This window comes from Geotrypetes seraphini, chromosome 13 (genome assembly GCF_902459505.1).
Source record: "Geotrypetes seraphini chromosome 13, aGeoSer1.1, whole genome shotgun sequence".
In the NCBI taxonomy this organism is placed as follows: Eukaryota; Metazoa; Chordata; class Amphibia; order Gymnophiona; family Dermophiidae; genus Geotrypetes; species Geotrypetes seraphini.
The window spans coordinates 37,783,806-37,802,412 of record NC_047096.1 but is presented as its reverse complement, the minus strand read 5'-3'; the positions used below and the strand labels follow the sequence as shown (position 1 = coordinate 37,802,412).

General features: G+C 41.6%; 1 protein-coding gene and 1 long non-coding RNA gene across 4 annotated transcripts in view; one reads left to right on the top strand and one right to left on the bottom strand.

Annotated features, from left to right (window-relative positions):
• ATP12A (ATPase H+/K+ transporting non-gastric alpha2 subunit) overlaps nt 1-18,607 on the bottom strand; it is a 97,023-nt gene that overhangs the window by 42,560 nt on the left and 35,856 nt on the right. For both annotated transcript variants that reach the window (XM_033917342.1, XM_033917343.1), the window contains exons 2-8: nt 14,957-15,121; nt 12,519-12,578; nt 9,289-9,492; nt 5,790-5,903; nt 4,887-5,021; nt 3,366-3,483; nt 796-1,064 (exon numbers count right to left, since the gene is read on the bottom strand). In XM_033917342.1, the coding sequence (XP_033773233.1) occupies nt 796-1,064; nt 3,366-3,483; nt 4,887-5,021; nt 5,790-5,903; nt 9,289-9,492; nt 12,519-12,578; nt 14,957-15,121 (1,065 nt within the window). The remainder of the gene's footprint in view (nt 1-795; nt 1,065-3,365; nt 3,484-4,886; nt 5,022-5,789; nt 5,904-9,288; nt 9,493-12,518; nt 12,579-14,956; nt 15,122-18,607) is intronic.
• LOC117347038 lies at nt 949-13,976 on the top strand. Of its 2 annotated transcripts, none has more exons than XR_004536706.1 (3): nt 949-1,083; nt 6,090-6,232; nt 10,323-13,976. It is a non-coding gene; the product is annotated as an uncharacterized LOC117347038 (long non-coding RNA). The 2 variants fall into 2 exon arrangements; XR_004536707.1 differs by having other exon boundaries at nt 9,215-13,976.

Below are 18,607 nucleotides of genomic sequence, written 5' to 3'. Positions count from 1 at the left end.
TCAGGAATGTTTCCAAAATGTATGCGTTTAGTTATAAAACACTGGGTAAGCGCACCTAACTTGGACGCCAGCATTAACACCAGGTTTCAACAGGTGGCCCCAAAGTTAGGTGTGGGAATTGCAACTAAGGGGACGATTCTATAAATGGTGCCTAAAAAAATGGTGCCAGCTGCGTGTCAATCACACTTAGGCGCCATTTACAGAATCGCAGCTAGAGGCACCTATGCAAAAACGGAGGCGCCTGAAATGTAGGCGAGGGTTTTAAAGGCCTACATGCCAGGTGCCTAAGTTTTTGGAGAATCACGCTTAGCAGCGCCTAAGTCACACTCCGCCCATAGAAATGCCCACTTAGGCAGGGAAAGGCGTTCCTCAAGATTATGTACAGAATTATAGTTGTGCCATTCCTGTGCCCAAATACCAAGAGTTGTACACTGATATTTATGCCAGGTTTCAGTTAGCGTAAATACCAGGGCCCAAATTTGTGTGTGGGAATGGACTCTAAGCTTTATTCTTTAAACAGCACTCAACTCGGAGCTCACATTCTAAAATAGCACACAGGGAGGGGGGAGGAGGGTCCCCAGTGCTCAAATTTGGACAACATTTACTGAATTCAGTCCTATATACAGTATATTTTACAAAAGACCCTGTGTTCAGCAAGCTGTTTCTAAAATATCTTTAATATCCTTTCTTAGACATCCCTTTTCTGATGTCTTAGATGGCCTATGGAAATGGTGATACATAGATCAATAAGTCAACATGGATATCTGGTGCATTATAGAAGGTGTGTGGACTTACAGTGACTGTGGCTAGGAGTCCTTCAGGCACATTGGCAACAATAATTCCAATGAGGAAGATAATTGAGTCCAGGATCTTATACCCCAAGCTGACAGCAATTATGAAGAAAATAATTCCAACGGAAACAGCCACTCCTGCTACAATGTGGACAAAGTGCTCAATTTCAACGGCAATGGGTGTTTTCTCATTTCCTACGCCAGATGCCAGTGATGCGATCCGACCAATGATGGTGTTGTCACCTGTGTTAATTACAATGCCTCTTGCAGTTCCTGAAAAGAAAAGCCTAAGGTGAGCAATCTAGTGTACTGGTAATAGAGAATGGAGAGAGAAAGCTGAGAAAGGTTTTAGGAGGCATGAATCAGGGCATGGGACAGCCACAGTGGCAGGTAGCACCACAATCCGGATTACAATGTTGAATATCCAGAAAGAGTAGCGGGATATAAACTCTTCCCATCAATATTTACACAGACCCCCCTCCCTATCATTTTTTTCCTTTTTATATCCACTTTTCTTTGATTATTGCAGTTCTCGCCTTTTTTCCTCCTGTTCCCGTCCATCTTAAGTTTGTGTCTTATTCGTCCTACTAACTCATTCCAGAGCTTCCTTTCAGGTGAAAGAGACTTGCCTCCTGTGTATTTATGCCTCAGAGGTATTCAAATTTCTATCAAATCTCTCCTCTCCTGTCATTCTTCCAAAGGTAAAAAAAACAAACCAAAACACAGGAGAAAAACCTCCACACACATCTAGAACCAACAAATCACAGTGGAGGCCCACAACAGTTGGCGTGCAGTTTTATTGGTCAAATCACAATATAGTGCGGTGTCTCGACAAGCACGTGTTTTGGCCTCTATGGCCTTCCTTAAGAGTCTTTGTGAAACACCACCGTAATTTTTTCTATGAATAAGAAAATGGTGGTTCACAAACACTAGGAAAATCTTACCACCCTTGAAAGCGCAGACGAAAACTGCACACGTCAAGCAAGTAGAATCTGGTGGAGAAAATAACTATTTTCAAAACCGCAAGATGTCTTATCTTTTTTTTTTTTAATGAGCTATCTAAGCATTTTAGCCCTTAGTGCATCTATCTTTTTGGGCTATTTTTGAATACAAAAACGTCCAAATGCAAACTATCCAAAACCAAGTCATTATGTATGTAGGAAGGGCCACCATCTGTACTAAACTGGCCACACAGATATGCCAGCAGAGAAGTGGGGCACTGCTGTGAACTTTACATAAAGGGTGCCAGGTACACATCTTACCAGAACACCTTACATTGTATGCTGTGCCCTCCAAAACAACTTCAAAACCTACTGGACTTACCTGTCTAACACCCCAATAGCCCTTATGGCTGCAGGTATCACCTATATGTAGGTATAGTATGTTTTTGGCCAGTTTTGATGGGCTCACACTTTTCCCCCACAATTATGTATTAGTCAGGATAGGATATGGGCCTGTGTCCCCTTTGCTGGAGTCCATTGCACTAGCCACTAGGCTACTCCAGATACTTGTTTGCTATTGTACTAAGACTTGCCATGCTATCTGCAGCTGTCATGGAGTCAGATATGTACTATTTCATTCAGATCTTTGTGGAGTGGGAGAAAGCCAGTGACCACTGGGGGAATGTGTGGGGAGGCATGCTTTCATCCCTCTAGTGGTCATCTGGTTGGTTTGAGCACTTTTTTGGCCCTTATTCATTTTTAAAACAGGTCTAGTCCCAAATATCCAAATTGTGCCCTGGACATTTTGTAAAAAGTTTGATTCCTGCTGCAAACATCCAAGTGCTAAGCCCGCCCAAATCCCATCCGTAACAACTCTCCAACACACACCCTTGATATTTAGACACTCTACAGCAGGGTTGTCAAAGCCCCTCCTTGAGGGCTGCAATCCAGTCAGGTTTTCAGGATTTCCCCAATGAATATGCGTGAGATCTATTAGCATACAAATGAAACCAGTGCATGCAAATAGATCTCATGCATATTCATTGGGGAAATCCTGAAAACCCGACTGGATTGCAGCCCTCGAGGAGGGACTTTGACACCCCTACTCTACAGACAAAAAGCCTAGCAAAACATAAAAAAAGTTGGTTTTGAAAATGGTGACAGACGTTTTGGCAAGAAAAAATATCCAATGTGCCATTCTTATGCCCTTTTTTGAACATTTTTCTGCTTTGAAAATGAACCCCAAGGGCTAATAGGTGTCTGTGTTACATTTACAAGACAGCTTCAGTATAAATCCTATATCCTACTGAGTGTGTATAGGGGAGGAGGAGAATTTGAACCCCAAATATTTGTCCTGGTAAGTCCCACAGTTAACTGGAGAAATTTTTTCAATATCAGTCTCAGTGTATTTATCTCTGTATTCATAGTGAGTTGTTCTGAGAGTCAGGATTCAATGAATGCTGAAAGATCTTTACAAACAATTTTAAAGCCTTTTATGCATGTATATATTTTCCCTTTGAAACATGATGCAAAGCCCATAGGGGAACTTTTCTACTACCCACCTTTCTCTTGGTTATCAAGTGTCTTCAAGAAATAAATAGCCAAATGAAGGATAAACATAATGCAAACGTACCTTCCAAGCAGGTTGTGGAATAAAAAGCAATGTTTTTTGTTTCAAGGGGATTTTCATGTGTGAACTCATGTGATCGAGGCTGAGCTTCCGATTCCCCTGTAAGGGAGGAATTGTCCACCTGGCATAAAGACACAACATGTGTTTGCAGTGAGCCCTGCTTAATTCCACACATATAGAATATATTTTAAGCGAATAATAGAAAGGATTGTCACTTTGTATGGTCTGGGGAAGTATCCCTATCACAAAAAAGGAGTGCTTGAGAGAATCTGCAATACAGGGCCAGCCCTGCACTAGGCAGACTAAGTGTCTGCCTAGGATGGCGGCCTTTTGGGAGTGGGGAGGAACAGTAGGCGAGCAGTATCTCTTCTCGCTTCCCATGTCTAGCATCAACCTCTCATCCCTGATTCTGTCACACCTCTTCCTAGATTCAGTCTGAACTTAAAAAAGCAGACTCTGTGCCAGTGCAGAGCCTTTAAATACACATCCTGCTATCCCCCTGACAGAACTCCTTTGATGGGAAGGGGTGGATGTAGGATGCAATAATCAGGGCAGGTCTTAGGCAGGTGCAGGTGCACAGGGCCCTACACACCAAGGGGCCCCATGTCTGCACCCACAACCTGGTATTCAGTGGTGCCTTCCTTGTACCATTGGCAGGCCAGCCCCACTGTCCCCGTGCATAAAAACTGAGCATGTGCAGTAGGGCAGGCCTCCCCAGCTCATGTTTAGGTTAATGAAAACTGAGTACGAGCAGAGGGAAGGAGTTTGGCATGATGAGGCAGATCATTAGTTATGATGTGGGTTGGGCAATAAACTGGTCCACACAGGGCCCCACAACCGCTAAGGCATTCTGGTGACAACGCTTAAGAATGGGTTTGTGTTTAAAGGCCCCCATGCCAGTGCTGAGTTTGCTTTTGGCAATGTTCCAGGTCTGGGAAAAGGTAGGGCAGGGAGAGGGAATAGGTGGAGATGCTAGACATGAAATGAGGGGTAGGAAAAGGGAAAGAAGATGCTGAACATGGGTAGCTGGGAAAAGAAATGGGGATGCACTGGCCATCTGGGATGATAAGGAACAGAAGGGGTGATGCTGGTCACCTGAAATGGCAGGTACTTAGGGGAAATGGGATGCTGGACTATGGGCAGAAGGATCAGGGAAGAGAAGGGAGATGCTGGACTACAGAGGGAAGGCCCTTGAGTCACCCTAGGCTGCCACTTGTAGAGATTATGTGCAAGATTCCTTTTGTGGAAGACTTTCCAGAGAAGGAAGTATTTTACAAAAAGAAGCACTCCAAGCTGAATATTTTCTATGTCCCTCTACACAGTAAGAAATTGTTTCTACCTGGGAAAGGACAACAAGATATTACATTTCTAATGTTTTGTGTTGGGGGGTTTTGTCCTCATGACCCTAAGGCTTTGATTGCTATCATATTGTTCCGTATCTACCACATACAATCTGCTTTGAAAGACCAAGCAGTATTCTGTGTTTGGTATCTATGAAGACAGATTTCATAAGCTTGTTCTTACCTTGCACCCCTGTGCAAAGAAAATTCGAAGATCAGCTGGAATGCGATCTCCTCCTTTAACCTCTACCAGGTCTCCTACCACTAGTTCTGTTGCTGGGATCTCCGTTTTCTCCCCATCTCGAGTTACAAGGGCAATCTGGAGAAAATGCAATAGCAGATGTTCGGGTTTTTTTGTTTTTTTAATTTGAATTTAGCTTCCTTTCAGAATCACAGTTGTTAGCATTTGTTCTTGAGTGACTTGAAGCTTTTCAATGGTTGAGTTTCTTTCTAACCACTTTTGAAGCTAATTTTCCAGCAGTTTTAACACAAGTGCAATTCTATATTTTCCTCGGGTTGTTTTGTTTTTGTATGATGTCTTAAAAATTCATTTTTCACACAGAAAAGGAAAGAACAAAAAGCTCTAGGCAATACATGTGGGACTTGCTAGAGGATATGTGCTACCTTCAAATCATTCATATATAGCATTGGTGGGTCGTCAAATATTGAGAAGCCCCAGATACAAAGAGATACCAGAAGAGAAATTTTCTCATTGCAAGGGGAGTGTGTGGTACAGTGGTTAAAGCTACAGCCTCAGCACCCTGGGCAAGTCACTTAATCCCCCCATTGCCCCAGATACATTAGATAGATTGTGAACCCGCTGGGACAGACAGGGAAAAAAATGGTTTAGTACCTGAATAAATTCATGTAAACCATTCTGAGCTCCCCTGGGAGAACGGTATAGAAAAGTGAATAAATAAATAAAGTAAAGGGAACCCAATCTGGTGCCTTTTTCAGAGCCCTGATCATGCAATTGATGAATGGTTCAACCTTCTGACAATATCTCTTTTCCTGCGGAAGGTGTACAGCTTGTGTGGAGGGGGCGGGGCTTAAATGAAGTTAAATTGAAATAATCTGAAATGCCCACCTGGGGGACCATGTTCCTGAAGCTGGCCATGATGTTTGTACTTTTGGCTTCTTGGAAATAAGCAAAGCAGCCAGTGAGGATGACGACCACTGCCAGAACCACACCGAGGTACAACTGAAATAAGAAAATATTTTGTTCATTCAACAACCCATTACAACAGGAATGTGCAGCCAAAATAGTCCCATTGTTTGGTTTCTCATATCATTTCCAGTCAGTTTCATTTTGGTACTTTTCTGTCATTCTGGGATTCGATATCATAATTAACATACACTGATTCTATAAATGGTGTCTAACTCCTAGGTGTCATGTGATGCGACACATGTGGAAGATGCTCGGAGTGAAAAGTAAGTTGCACATAGCTTACCACCCACAATCATTGGGACAAGTGGAAAGAGCGAATCGTACCATCATCACAATCCTGAAGAAGTACGTGTCTACCTCTGGTAAGGATTGGGACATGAAGTTACCTTTGGTACTGATGGCTATTCGTGCCACACCTCACTGGTCTATGGGGGTGATGCCTTTTAAAATGATGACAGGTAGAGAAGTGACATTACCGATTCATTTGTTGTATAGAACTAATGATGTAAATCTTTCTAGTGCTGCTACTGCCCATGAATATGTCACCCATTTATGTCAACATTTACAGGGTGCCACTGCTTGCCTTGGATCGGTAGCATGGAATGTTGCTACTCTTTGGGCTTGGCCAGGTGCTAGTGACCTGGATTGGCCACCTTGAAAACGGGCTATGGGCTTGATGGACCATTGGTCTGACCCAGTAAGGCTATTCATATGTTCTTATGTTCATACTTAACAGCCCCTAACCATGCCTACTTGCTGTTTAGGCACTGGTATGTGCCTACTGGCTAATGTTTTTTTTAATCATTTTTGACACTGTCAATTATCAGTGCTGATTAAGCCAATTGAAAAAAATTAAGGCCCCTTCAACAAAGCTGATTACCGCTGCAGCCCTCAGTAATCACACTGAAGCCCATTGGGAGTCAATGGGTTTCAGTGCCGTTGCATGCGGCAGCCACTGGTGCAGCTTTGCAAAAGGGGGAGGTTAAGTTAGGTGCGCCGATCTAGACACCTAACTGTAGGTGCCTTTTATAAAATCAGGACCAAAGCACATACTATTCCCCAATAGTGAACCCTCTTCACAAATGGTGAACAGTCTTTCCAAAGAGTGCACACTAGTTACGACATAGGGATAACAGCCAAAATTTGTGGTGGATTTTCTAAAGGCATGGGAAAATGTTGACATTTCCTTTGTCCTTTCAAATGAATGCACATTCCTACATTGCAATTCAAAGTAGGCGACAGCCTGGAATGCACTTCTAACCTAGGCAGCAAAAGCAAAAGTAGTAATGCAATTCAGAAAAGCCTCCTTAGTTCAGGAGAAGAAACCAAGAAAAGTCTGTGGGACTGGAAAAGGACAAGGGGAAAAAAAGCATTAATACTGAATATTTATATTTAGTTATGTATTTTGATTATGCAAACATGATGTATTATGGGGGTAATTCTGTAACAGGTTGCCTTGACTCAGGCACAGATTAGGAGCCTACTCTATAAAGCAATGTAGGTGTATACATTTCTTCCTTGCAACTTTGGTTATTTGTGGGTTTTGTCTTCATGGTTTCACCCCCAAATGACATCATCCTGGAGTGCCAAGAAAGTTCAGTGGGAGGGGGGGGGGGGGGGGTCAGCATGATCGAACAAATGGCAGCTTCGAAGGAAAGTGTACAGAGAGAAATTTTTAGCACTTCCTTCAGCGTGATGGGCCAAACGGCAGTATTGGAAAAAAGCGTGCAGAGAGATTTCGTGGTATCTGCAGGGGCTATACCCAAACCCACGCATATGATAGGAAAAAGTTATTTGCGGGGTTTTGTTTTGTATTCATGGGTCATCTTTGAATGTATCCCCTGCAAATATCGAGGGAGAAGTGTATTTCATTTTATTTATTTCTAATACATCTATACAAACCTAAGCAGAGTACAAAGCAACACATAGGCCCTCTTTTACTAAGGTGCACTAACTGATTAGCGTGCGTTAATCGAATTAGCGCACGCTAAACGCTAACGCGTGCATGTTAGTCTATGGATGCGTTAGCAGTTAGCATGCACTAATTCAATTAGCACGCACTAGTTAGCGCACCTTAGTAAAAGAAGGAGATAATTAAATATACACATCTAAAAGGAAATTCTATAAGCCGGTGCCTAAATTTAAGTGCCAATGGTGTCAATAATTGGCCATTACATGCTTAAGTGATAGGTGCTATTCTATAAACAATGCACTTAAATTGCTTAGGGGGTCCTTTCACGAAGGTGCGCTAATGGATTTACCATATGCTACATGCCACACAGCTCATAAGAACACAAGAACATAAGAATTGCCGCTGCTGGGTCAGACCAGTGGTCCATCGCGCCCAGCAGTCCGCTCCCGCGGCGGCCCCCCAGGTTAAACTCCATTGCCCTAACTGAGACCTATGGACTGCAACGGCTCTTTAACGTACACAAAATTCATTATTTTGCACTAAATCTATTAGTGCATCTTATTAAAATAATAATAATAATAACTTTATTCTTCTATACCGCCACAGTCGAAAGACTTCTAGGTGGTTCACATCGAAGAAGGCTGGACAATCAGCGAATTACAGAATGCATGAAGTGAGGGTACAACTTATTACATAAGGCATAGATAAAAGGACAGCATATTACATCGAGATTGACAGAGGGAAAATATGGGCATAGCATGGGTGTGTCACTAGTGGTGTAGGAAGTGACATCAGAGGGAAAGCCAACACCGGCGTGACGGCAGGCCAGAGTAGCTGCTTGTGCTGGTGAAGATTTAAAGAGCTACAGGAGGAAATGAGGGTGCAAGTGTGGCATTTGGAGCGGGGGGGGGGGGCACCGCCCCAGGTGCCTCCTACCCTCATATGTCATTGTATCAGGCCTATGTTTTCTATTATTAGATTATTTTATATACCACTTTTCTGTGGCAAAATCAAAGAAGTTTACATATTGCATTCTATAAATGGCTCCCAAAAATGCACATGCATATTTGGTCCATTCCCATTAGTGCATGCAAATTTGGGCACCGATAATTGGATGCTAAGAATTAGCATTAATAGGCAACAATTTGGATTGATGTGCACATCTTGCTAAGTACAAGTGCAAATTTTTTAGCAGACAGCTGAAAAGTGGGTGTGGCCATGGGAGGGATACCGGCAGGTCAGGAGGATGAGGAGTTCCATCAGGTTTCGATTGGGGTAAATCCTCATTGCCAAAGTTGGGCGGGGGGATTCTGGGGCTATACACTATTATATAAACAGCATCCAACTCTGAGCACTCAGCTTGCATTTTTTTTGGGAGGGCGCCAAAATTTGGACACCATTTACTGAATTCAGTCTTGATTCCTACAAATAGTTCACAGGACCCACTGACCAATGGCTTAATGGCTGTTCCATTTGTAATTTGATGTGATGTGATGTGATGCTTACGTTATCCCTTGCGACCGTGTGGTCCTGAGCATACTGAATCCCGTATGCGATCCAGCAGAGGATAGCACCAGCCCACAGGAGGATGGAGAAGCCCCCCACCATCTGCTTGAGGAACTTGATAATTTCAGGTGTGCCTTTAGGAGGTGTAAGAGCGTTGGGACCATCTCGAGCCAAAATCTCTGCGGCTCTTGCACTGGTGAGACCCTGTGTAAAGGAACACAATACAGGTTTTAAGACAGCATTTCATATTTGTGTGACTCAAATGCTCAAGTCCAACATGAACTGAAAGGCTGTTTGTTTTTATTTAATGCAAAATGAAAGGATTACAGATTTACCACATGGAAGTTTTGAGATTATCTTGGATGCTTGGGAAAAGAGGATGGACAGTTTTCACTTTATGAACATTGAGAGAATTACTTGCATGCCAAAATGACTAACCCCCTCTTTTACGAACGCAGAGCGTGGGTTTTAGCACCGGCAACAGCGGTGACTGCTCCGATGCTTATAGGATTGCTATCAGCGTCGGAGCAGTTACTGCTGCTGCCAAAACCCGCACTATGCATTCGTAAAAGAGGGATTAAGTGTCAGGAGGAATAAAGACAAGAAGATTATATAAACTTCATGCAATATACTTAAGTGGCAACATGTAAGCGTTTATATCCCAGAGGCATCTGTGTGCAGTACTAAAAAAAGAATATTTTGATAGAAGGTAGAATTCTGTATAATATGCTGAATTGTGACATCATGGCATGTAAAAATGAATGATCTATGCATGTTAGTTCCTTGCTTTAATTCTAAGCTTTCAGTGTTTATCTGAGCTTTCTTCAATGAACTATGATTTTAAAAGAACAATATTTAAATTATGTTTGGTTACAAACCAGTCAGCTCTGACTAAAGAGTTAGTTGCTTGAAATGTAATTGTAGGTGTGGGTTTGGGGTTGCAGGGGTGTGCGTGATCCTTTGTTTTGACTGCCATTGCTGGGTTGGTTCCATATCATTTTCTGTCCTCATTAATAAGTGTTATTTATTTTTAGTTTCAAACATTTTTATCGGTGATCACAGTACATCCAGTACAACAATTATGGCAATAACAACAAGGCCAATGGAAACATATCAACAAGGTCAATGAAGATTGCACCTCATTACCAGTTCCATTTTAATCAACCTCTTCTTCTACCTCCTCCCCTCCAAATTCCAACCCCCATGGACTTCAAGATCATCAACAAGTTAGACAATTGCTCGAATAAAATAATTGCTGTACAAACTTCAGTATTACTAAGAAGCTATTAGGAGCACTTTCATAACATAAAACATCCCAAAAATAGCATAAATTGACACTTGGATGTTTTTCTCACCTAAAAGGCCAAGTTCAGATTTTTGAAACCGTTTTTCGGAATGTTTTGTGAGGCGTCCTAGCTGCTGTGCATTCAAAACTAAAGAGGATGTGTAGAAGGTGTGTTATGGGTGTGCTTAGAGTTGGACATCTTGAGGTAATAATTGAAACTTTCCCAAGATGTCCTGGATGGAACTTAGACATTTTGAGCTAGACCTGTTTAAAAAGCATCTAAGTGCCAAAAGGGCACCCAAACTGATCAGATGACCACTGGAGGGATTATGTAAGGACTCCCCAAAGTCCCCCACTAGTCACTAACCCCTGTCATCACCCCTAAAACTGAATGAAATGGTATATATCTGTCTCTAGAACATCATCAACTGGTGTGGGAAATCCTAGTAGAACATCACACAGTCTTAAGTGGCCTGGTGAGTGGGCTAGTGAATCATAGAGAGGAGGACCCAGATCCATAAGCCACTCTAACCAGTACATTTATGGTGGAAAGTGTTGAGGCCACCAAAACCCTACTATACTGCTATATAGGTACCATCTGAAGCCATAAGGGCTATTGGGGTGGTAGATAGTTGGGTATATTAAGTTTTGTGAGAATTTTGGAGGACTCCACCATACGTTAGAAGGGAGTTATCATGATATTTACTTCAGGCACCCTTTATATGAAGTTCAAAGTAGTGCCCTCTAAGATGTCCCGCTGCTCTATTGGTCTATTACAATGCTGGCCCCTCCCACATCCAAATGGTCTGGATTTGGACATTTTGAACTTGGAGATTTTTGTGATCAAAAATAGCAAAGTTGGACATACCAAGGTTGGACATCCCGGTGGCCATAACATCTATGTAGGTGATTCCCCTCCCCCCCCAAAAAAAAAAAAAATGTCTTATAGTGTTGCCAATTTAAAAAATGGCTGTTTCTCCGCTTCTGATTTGGACATCTTGCTGAAAACATCAAGTTGGACTTAGATGCACTATCAAAAATGGCCCTCTGTCTCTTTTAACTCCCTAGGCTGACAAAGATCAGCTCTTCTGCACTAATTTCCTACACAATTTCCCTTTCCCCCCACAACTCTTCCCCCTTTATTTCAAGATGGAAAGGTGGTGCAAGACAATTGCCTAATAATTGGTGCAATCCTGAAGTAACATGTTATGTAGTATGAAAAGGGAAATCACCTAATTGATTGAGTATATGACTTCTTACCTTCAGAGCTAAAGACTGAATGTAAGACCCCCATACAGAGTAGAACTACTTCTGGCACTTAAAAGTAAGGCATGTCTCTCAAAGCTCCATTAAGAGCAGGTCATGTAAACTGTTGCACCAATGCCAGTGAGAAGAAACATCCCTTGTGCCCAATATTGTAGTATACTCTTTTTTCCACAATTTACAAGCTTTCATTACCCAAACTTGACTACCCCTGATACTTTAAAGTACTTTGTTGAGTGTTTTGAGTCTTGCATACCCAAATTATTCCAGAAACAATTGAGCTTTTACACTTCAAGTAACTCCATCTTGCATTTTCCACTTCCTGAATCAGTATGGGAAAATCTGGTGTAATTAAAATTTTGCTTGTTTGCAGAATAAATGTGTCCCCATGAAAACAGAACAGACTCCATGGACCAGGTTTAACTATTCCCAGTGCTGTAACATGTATATGATCTCACCAGGAAGTCCTGCCAAAAGTGTAGTAAATGAATGCCTACAAAGGTTCCCAATAGCAGGTGTTTGAAGTACACAAGCTTCCATTAGCATTAGACAGGGGACAGAAATAATTTTCCACAACTCCCCCACATCACTGCACAAATTGTTCTGACTCCCACAGCATTGCAGCACGTCCCAACTACTTCGACTTGCCAGAGTACACAATTAGCCCTTTTCTCTGACTCACTTTGAGGATGCTGGTGGAGAACTTTTCTTCCACTTCTTCTATACTCAGTTTGTGGTCCTCCTGAAAACCAAGAGAAAGCCTGTTAAGCCAGAGACTTTGCAGCAATTTTGAAAATAAAAGCCCATGCCTATGTTAACTTTGAAAATCGCATAGTTACACATCCTCTTTGTGAAGCTGTCAACACTACCTAGTGCATGCTAAGTGGTTACCTACCACAACACACTTAAATGAATCTTGTGCTAAGCGTTTTCACATTAGGACTTAACACCACTTAGTAGACACTAAGGGGGGAATTCATCAATGTGTGCTACTGATAAGATGGGTTATTGTACCACAAGTTGTGCTATTTTAGCACAAGGTCTCATTGGATAAAAGGGGGCCCTGTGCTAAAATAACCCATCTTAATAATAGCACACATTGATGAATTCCCCCCTAAGTGGCTAGCGTACAGCTAATGCAGAAGCACTTCCTGCCTTCTAAATAGCGTAGCTGGTTTTAAGAAAGATTTGGACAAGTTCCTGGAGGAAAAGTCCATAGTCTGATACGGAGAAAGACTCGGGGGAAGCCACTGCTTGCCCTATATCGGTAACATGGAATATTGCTACACCTTGGGTTTTGGTCAGGTATTAGTGACCTGGATTGGCCACCGTGAGAACGGGCTACTGGGCTTGATGGACCATTGGTCTGACCCAGTAAGGCTATTCTTATGTTCTAAATAAGAGGCACTAAGTACTCCTGCATTAATTACAACCAGGTACCATATGCTAATTTGCACATTTATATGGGACCAGAATATGAAAATTCTGGCCTGCTTCCACTTTCACTGGTTGCTGTGTAAAATTTGCAGCTGTGAGCCTACAATGTTGGAAGCTTAGAGAACATGAGCAGACAGTTAGGTAAGGGCATGCAGAACGCTGAATGAAAAATCGATTGCAAAAGTTTCTAACCTCTGAGGAAGCTGTATCAGTGAAACGGCAGAGCTCCCGTTGGGACAAGCTAAGTGCCTTTGCAAAGTTTTAAATCTGAATGTATAAAAATCTCCAGCAAAAATAAAAATATCCCTTTAGGAGTATGCCTGGGATCACATGATGATGTTCATACCCCATTAAGCACTGACCAATTGGGGTGTTGGGGTGTTTGAAGTTCCAGGTTTACTTATCAGTGGTATCAGTTGACTGGTTTCACCATACTTGCTTCAGACTGTTGGTTTGACTTGATTATAAATGAGCAAGTTTTGTTCTGTGTTAATAAAATTTGCAGCTACCATGCGGTATATTCTTGCTTTAAGCCATGGTAAATACTAATTTTACTGAGTTTTAGTACAAGGGCTCCTATGTATATTGTTGCACAAGTTAAGATGAACAATTATGTAAGCCTTCTGAGATTAAAGAACAAATGCTTTTATGTGCATATTATCAAAGATTGGAAATAAATATTGTACATATTACATATAACATACCTATTAATTTATTTGTAAATTTTATTCTTACACTAATAGTTGTGGTCCTGATATTCAGTCAGTTGCAATCTGTGTTTTGCTGACGGCCACCAGCATTAAACCCAGAAATGCCAATTATTTTCAGTAGCACTAACCGGTTAAGTGCTGCTAAAAATGAGAGGTTAGCCCTGAACCAGTCAGGAGCCATTTCCAACTGGTTAAATCACTTTGAATATTGACCATATATGTTTTAAGGTTTTTTTTCTTGCTTTTCCTTCCGTTGCTGCTTATGCTGTCAGTGCTCTTTTTTTTTAATTGTTGTACAAAGTGGGCATTCTGGCTTTAGACCTTGTCTAGATGCAGCAGCTAGGAAGAAGTTTACACCAGTTTTATCTGGCCATGGAATTAAAGATAGGCTTTTAGTCCCGCCCATTGTATAATAGATGGAGATTTGCCTCTAGCTATGGAGTTACCAAACCTGAATGACAAAGGCAGCTACTGCAGTGATGCTTTGTATAGCCTATAGAAAAGTAAATGAGTGTCCTTAAGTTTGCAGTGGAATGAATGAAAAAGCCATCAGGGACTACACCCCGACTAGAGAAAGAGTGAAAAAGGACTTTTTGTCAAGAGAATGACTTGTCCATATCTTGTTAACTAAGGTCCTAGCACAAGGTGTGAGCTATGAACTGGGGATAGTTGCTTCTGGACTGATTGAAGCCCTCAGAGGGGGCTGGGGAATAGCATTTAAAGCCTGTCACCTGACCATCATTAGAGACAAAATTTTGTTATCACATTAGCAAACCTGAGGAGAAATATAATGGGACCATAGGAGATTCCCCCAACCTTTCCAGGGTATATCCAGGCAAACAGGTTTCCAGGACATCCACAAATGAATATTTATGAGAGAGATTTACATGTGTTTCTCTCATGCATATTCAGGTCTGGGGATCACTGGTCTAGATCAGGGTGGATTTCTCCCTCCATCAGAGCCAGTACTCACCAGTTCAAGTTCCTGTTTAAGAGCATCCACTTTCTTGCCTTTTTTCTTCTTCTTTGGTGATTTCTTTTTGAGGTCCTTATAATCGCCTGGGTCATCATTTCCTTTCTCCGGCTTCTGTGGATCCTGCGTCCCATTCATCTCTATAGAGTATATGTCAGGGTTTGTCTAGTAAAGAAGCAAGGCAGAGATTGGCATTTGTTTGGTAAAAAAAAAAAACCCCAAGGCTGTGGGCATGTATTGCAGTCTGGTTGCTGCTTTGAGGGTGGGGGACGACAACGGAGCAGAATAACTACGATAAACATTTTTACCACAGTCAGAAACTAGGAGAGATTCTGTAGCATGTATTAGGGGTTTGTTTTATCGCAGACCACTGCGGTAAAAGCTCAGACGGTTATAGAATTCCTATGAGTGTCGGGGCTTTTACCGCAGCGATTCGCGATAATAAAAACCCCTAACGCAGCTTCATAAAAGGGGGCCTAAATGCAGTAACTAAGCAGTGAAATGGCTTTGGTCCCTCACTGCAGACATTCATGTTTGCATAACTCTGTCATAGTTTTTCTTCGTCAGTACCGATAAGACAGGAAGCTGCAGTTTAACATGTCTACATCCTCCTTTGAAAAGTCAGGTTAAAAAAAAAAAAAGTTACATAAAATAACACTTCCAATACTGTAGTTGTTTCATCATGAGCTGCCTTATGCTGTCACACAAACAGTAACCTATCAGATGCACCCTTTCTAACCAGCAAGGCACCCATTGGAGCAATCTAGTTAAAAGATAGGCTTGTCCCGTGTACGGTATTACAACTATTACTATTTATCACTTCTATAGTGCTGCAGCGCTGTGCATTTTGACATTTAATAGATGATCCCTTCTTGGAAGAGCTTACAGTCTAAGTTGGACAGACAGACATAAAGGGTTGGTGTACTTAAACTACAAACAAACAGGAGGGTCTATTTTCAAAATTGTTACCAAATTATGGTACCAATAAAATGTCAAACAAAATAGGAACAAACAAGGCATGCGCATAGGATGCAGTTTATTAAGTGGAAATGGGAAACACTGTTTCAGCAGGGTCTAGGACAGGGGTCGGCAACCTTTTTAAAGCAAAGAACCAATTTATCCTAAAAATCTGACCCCCCCATATTTACAAAGAGCTGCAATGACAATTGTTAGTATCCAATTACTGGCGCTAATTGGCTTGTTACACACTTAAATTGGACATGTACCCAAATTTGTATGCACAATTTTGAGCACCAAATATAGAATCCAGGGGATAATGTACTGAGAAGATGCCTGTGTGCAGACAACAATATTATCACTGTACCAAAGGATGGAAGCCTTCAGTTTAAAAAATATTGTCATGGTCCTCCTCCCCTCCCCCACCCCCTTTTAAATGTGCTTTCTTTCTCTTTCCCTTCCAAGTTTACTTTTTGTCTTGCCACAAATACATTTTGCTATTTTGCACATAGGTTTGGTTCACACGCACTAATTGACTGACTCAGAGATGCTTAAACTGCAGCTTCTAGGATGTTCTCTCTGGCCTTCAGAGTGTGGCACAGTAGTTAAAGCTACAGCCTCAGCACCCTGGGGTTGTGGGTTCAAACCCACGCTGCACCTTGTGATCCTGGGCAAGTCACTTAATCCCCCCAGGTACACTAGAGAGATTGTGAGCCCACCGGGACAGATAGGGAAAAATGCTTGAGTACCTGAATAAATTCATGTAAACTGTTCTGAGCTCTCCTGGGAGAAAGGTATAGAAAATTAAATAAATAAAGACAGTATGAAGATGGCCCTGTATACAGAAAGGCCCAGGATAAAACACTTCCAGCAGAATGAAGAGACAAGACTGGCTTGGAGCCACCACACTGGGGGGTGGAGAAGGGAGATGTTGAGTGGAGAAGAAGGAAAGAGGATGAGGAAGAGATAAGGGGTGAAGAAGAGAACAGAGAGAAGAGAGGATACTGAGGAATAAAGTGAAGGACAGATGCTTAGGAGAGAGGGAACAAAAAGGGGAGATGCTGGACAGGGTGACAGAAAAGCAGGAGACAGTGCTGATGACTTCTGATAAATAAATGAATTTATTTATTCAGAAACATTTATATCACACAATGACAAATGAAACATACAGACATTTCACAAATTTTATTTATTTACTGTCAATAATTATTGTGCAAAGTGGAATACGACAGCAATATAATAAGCATTCATTTAAAAAGCATATGAAAAACCAATATAAATGTTTCTACAAGGCAGAAACAAACAGTCCACTCACTCCCCAAATACGAATATAAGTATTCAAATACACAAAAATGAATATATTATCGCTCAGGACTTTGCACCACTCCATTTGACCTGCAGGGGTTGTCACAACAGCTACTGCTCTTGTTCTCTTCAGCAGAGGACACATACAGCTTCCATGTCACACCTGACCTCAACTGACCCCAAATAAGAATGTGCATGGTTTGTGGGTGGGCCTGAGCTATGGTGCCAGCCCTGACTTGCCAATCTGCCACAACTCTAGATACTTTGAACCTCCGCCTCCTCCTTTCCCCACTATTTTAAATCACTACGATGGACAGAGTCCCCCCCTCCCCCCCACTCAATTAAACTCATAATGAAAGCTAAGAAATTTGACCATGTGACATTTCTCCTTAAGAAAGCGCATTGGCTCCCAGTTGTTCACCGCATAACATATAAATGAAGTCTGCTAACTCTCAAATCTCTTCTTTATAAAACTCCCGCCTTCATTCATAAATTATTGATTCCCTACACCTCAACAAGGTTACTTAGGTCAAACGACCAACAACTATTAATTGTCCCCTCACTCAAAAACATTAACACAAGGCGGCAATTCATCTTTTTTCTCAGTCCCCCAAACATGGAATTTCCTCCCTATTTATTTAAGGGAAGAACGCAATCTAGACAGAATCAAGAGCAAGTTAAAATGCTTTCTTTTTAAAGATGCATTTGATAGCTAGAAAGCTTGATTAGGAGCCTTAATTGAATCCTATTTCCCAACTTATTTGAAGCCCGCTGCTCTCACTCCTCTTATTGTTTTTTTCCCTTACTTGTCTTATTTACTATCAACGACTTGTATTTCTTTCCCCATCTTTTCCTTTTGTTTAATATGTTTTGTCAGGTTAGTCGTATTCGTTTGTTTTGTTTCCCTCAGAAATTTGTAATTTTATTGTTTTGCACATTGCTTAGAATTATGAATAAGCGATTAATCAAATTTATAATAAACTTGAAACATATCTTTCTTCCCCTGCCATGCCAACACACTGGCCCAACAAATACTGAGGAGGACCCTAGCACACTTTCTTGGTGTTATAATGCTAACGAAAGCAAAAGGAAAATTCAAGTACATATGTCTTGACCAGTGATCTCCATTCTGGTCTCTATGCATGGAGAATTTTGGTTTTGTTTTTTTTTTTTTTATTAAGAACATTCGTCATTCACATAACTTAGTGGCTTCATGACTGAAGCAATGGGCTGAGAAGCAAGAAAACCAGGGGTGCAAATCCTATTTCTCCCGCTGATACTCCATATGACCTTAAGCACATTACTTTCTCTCTTTGTTGCCTCAGGTATCCATCTACTTCATTTTGTAAGCTCTTTGGGGAAGGGGCTTTTTGTACCTGAACACAATGA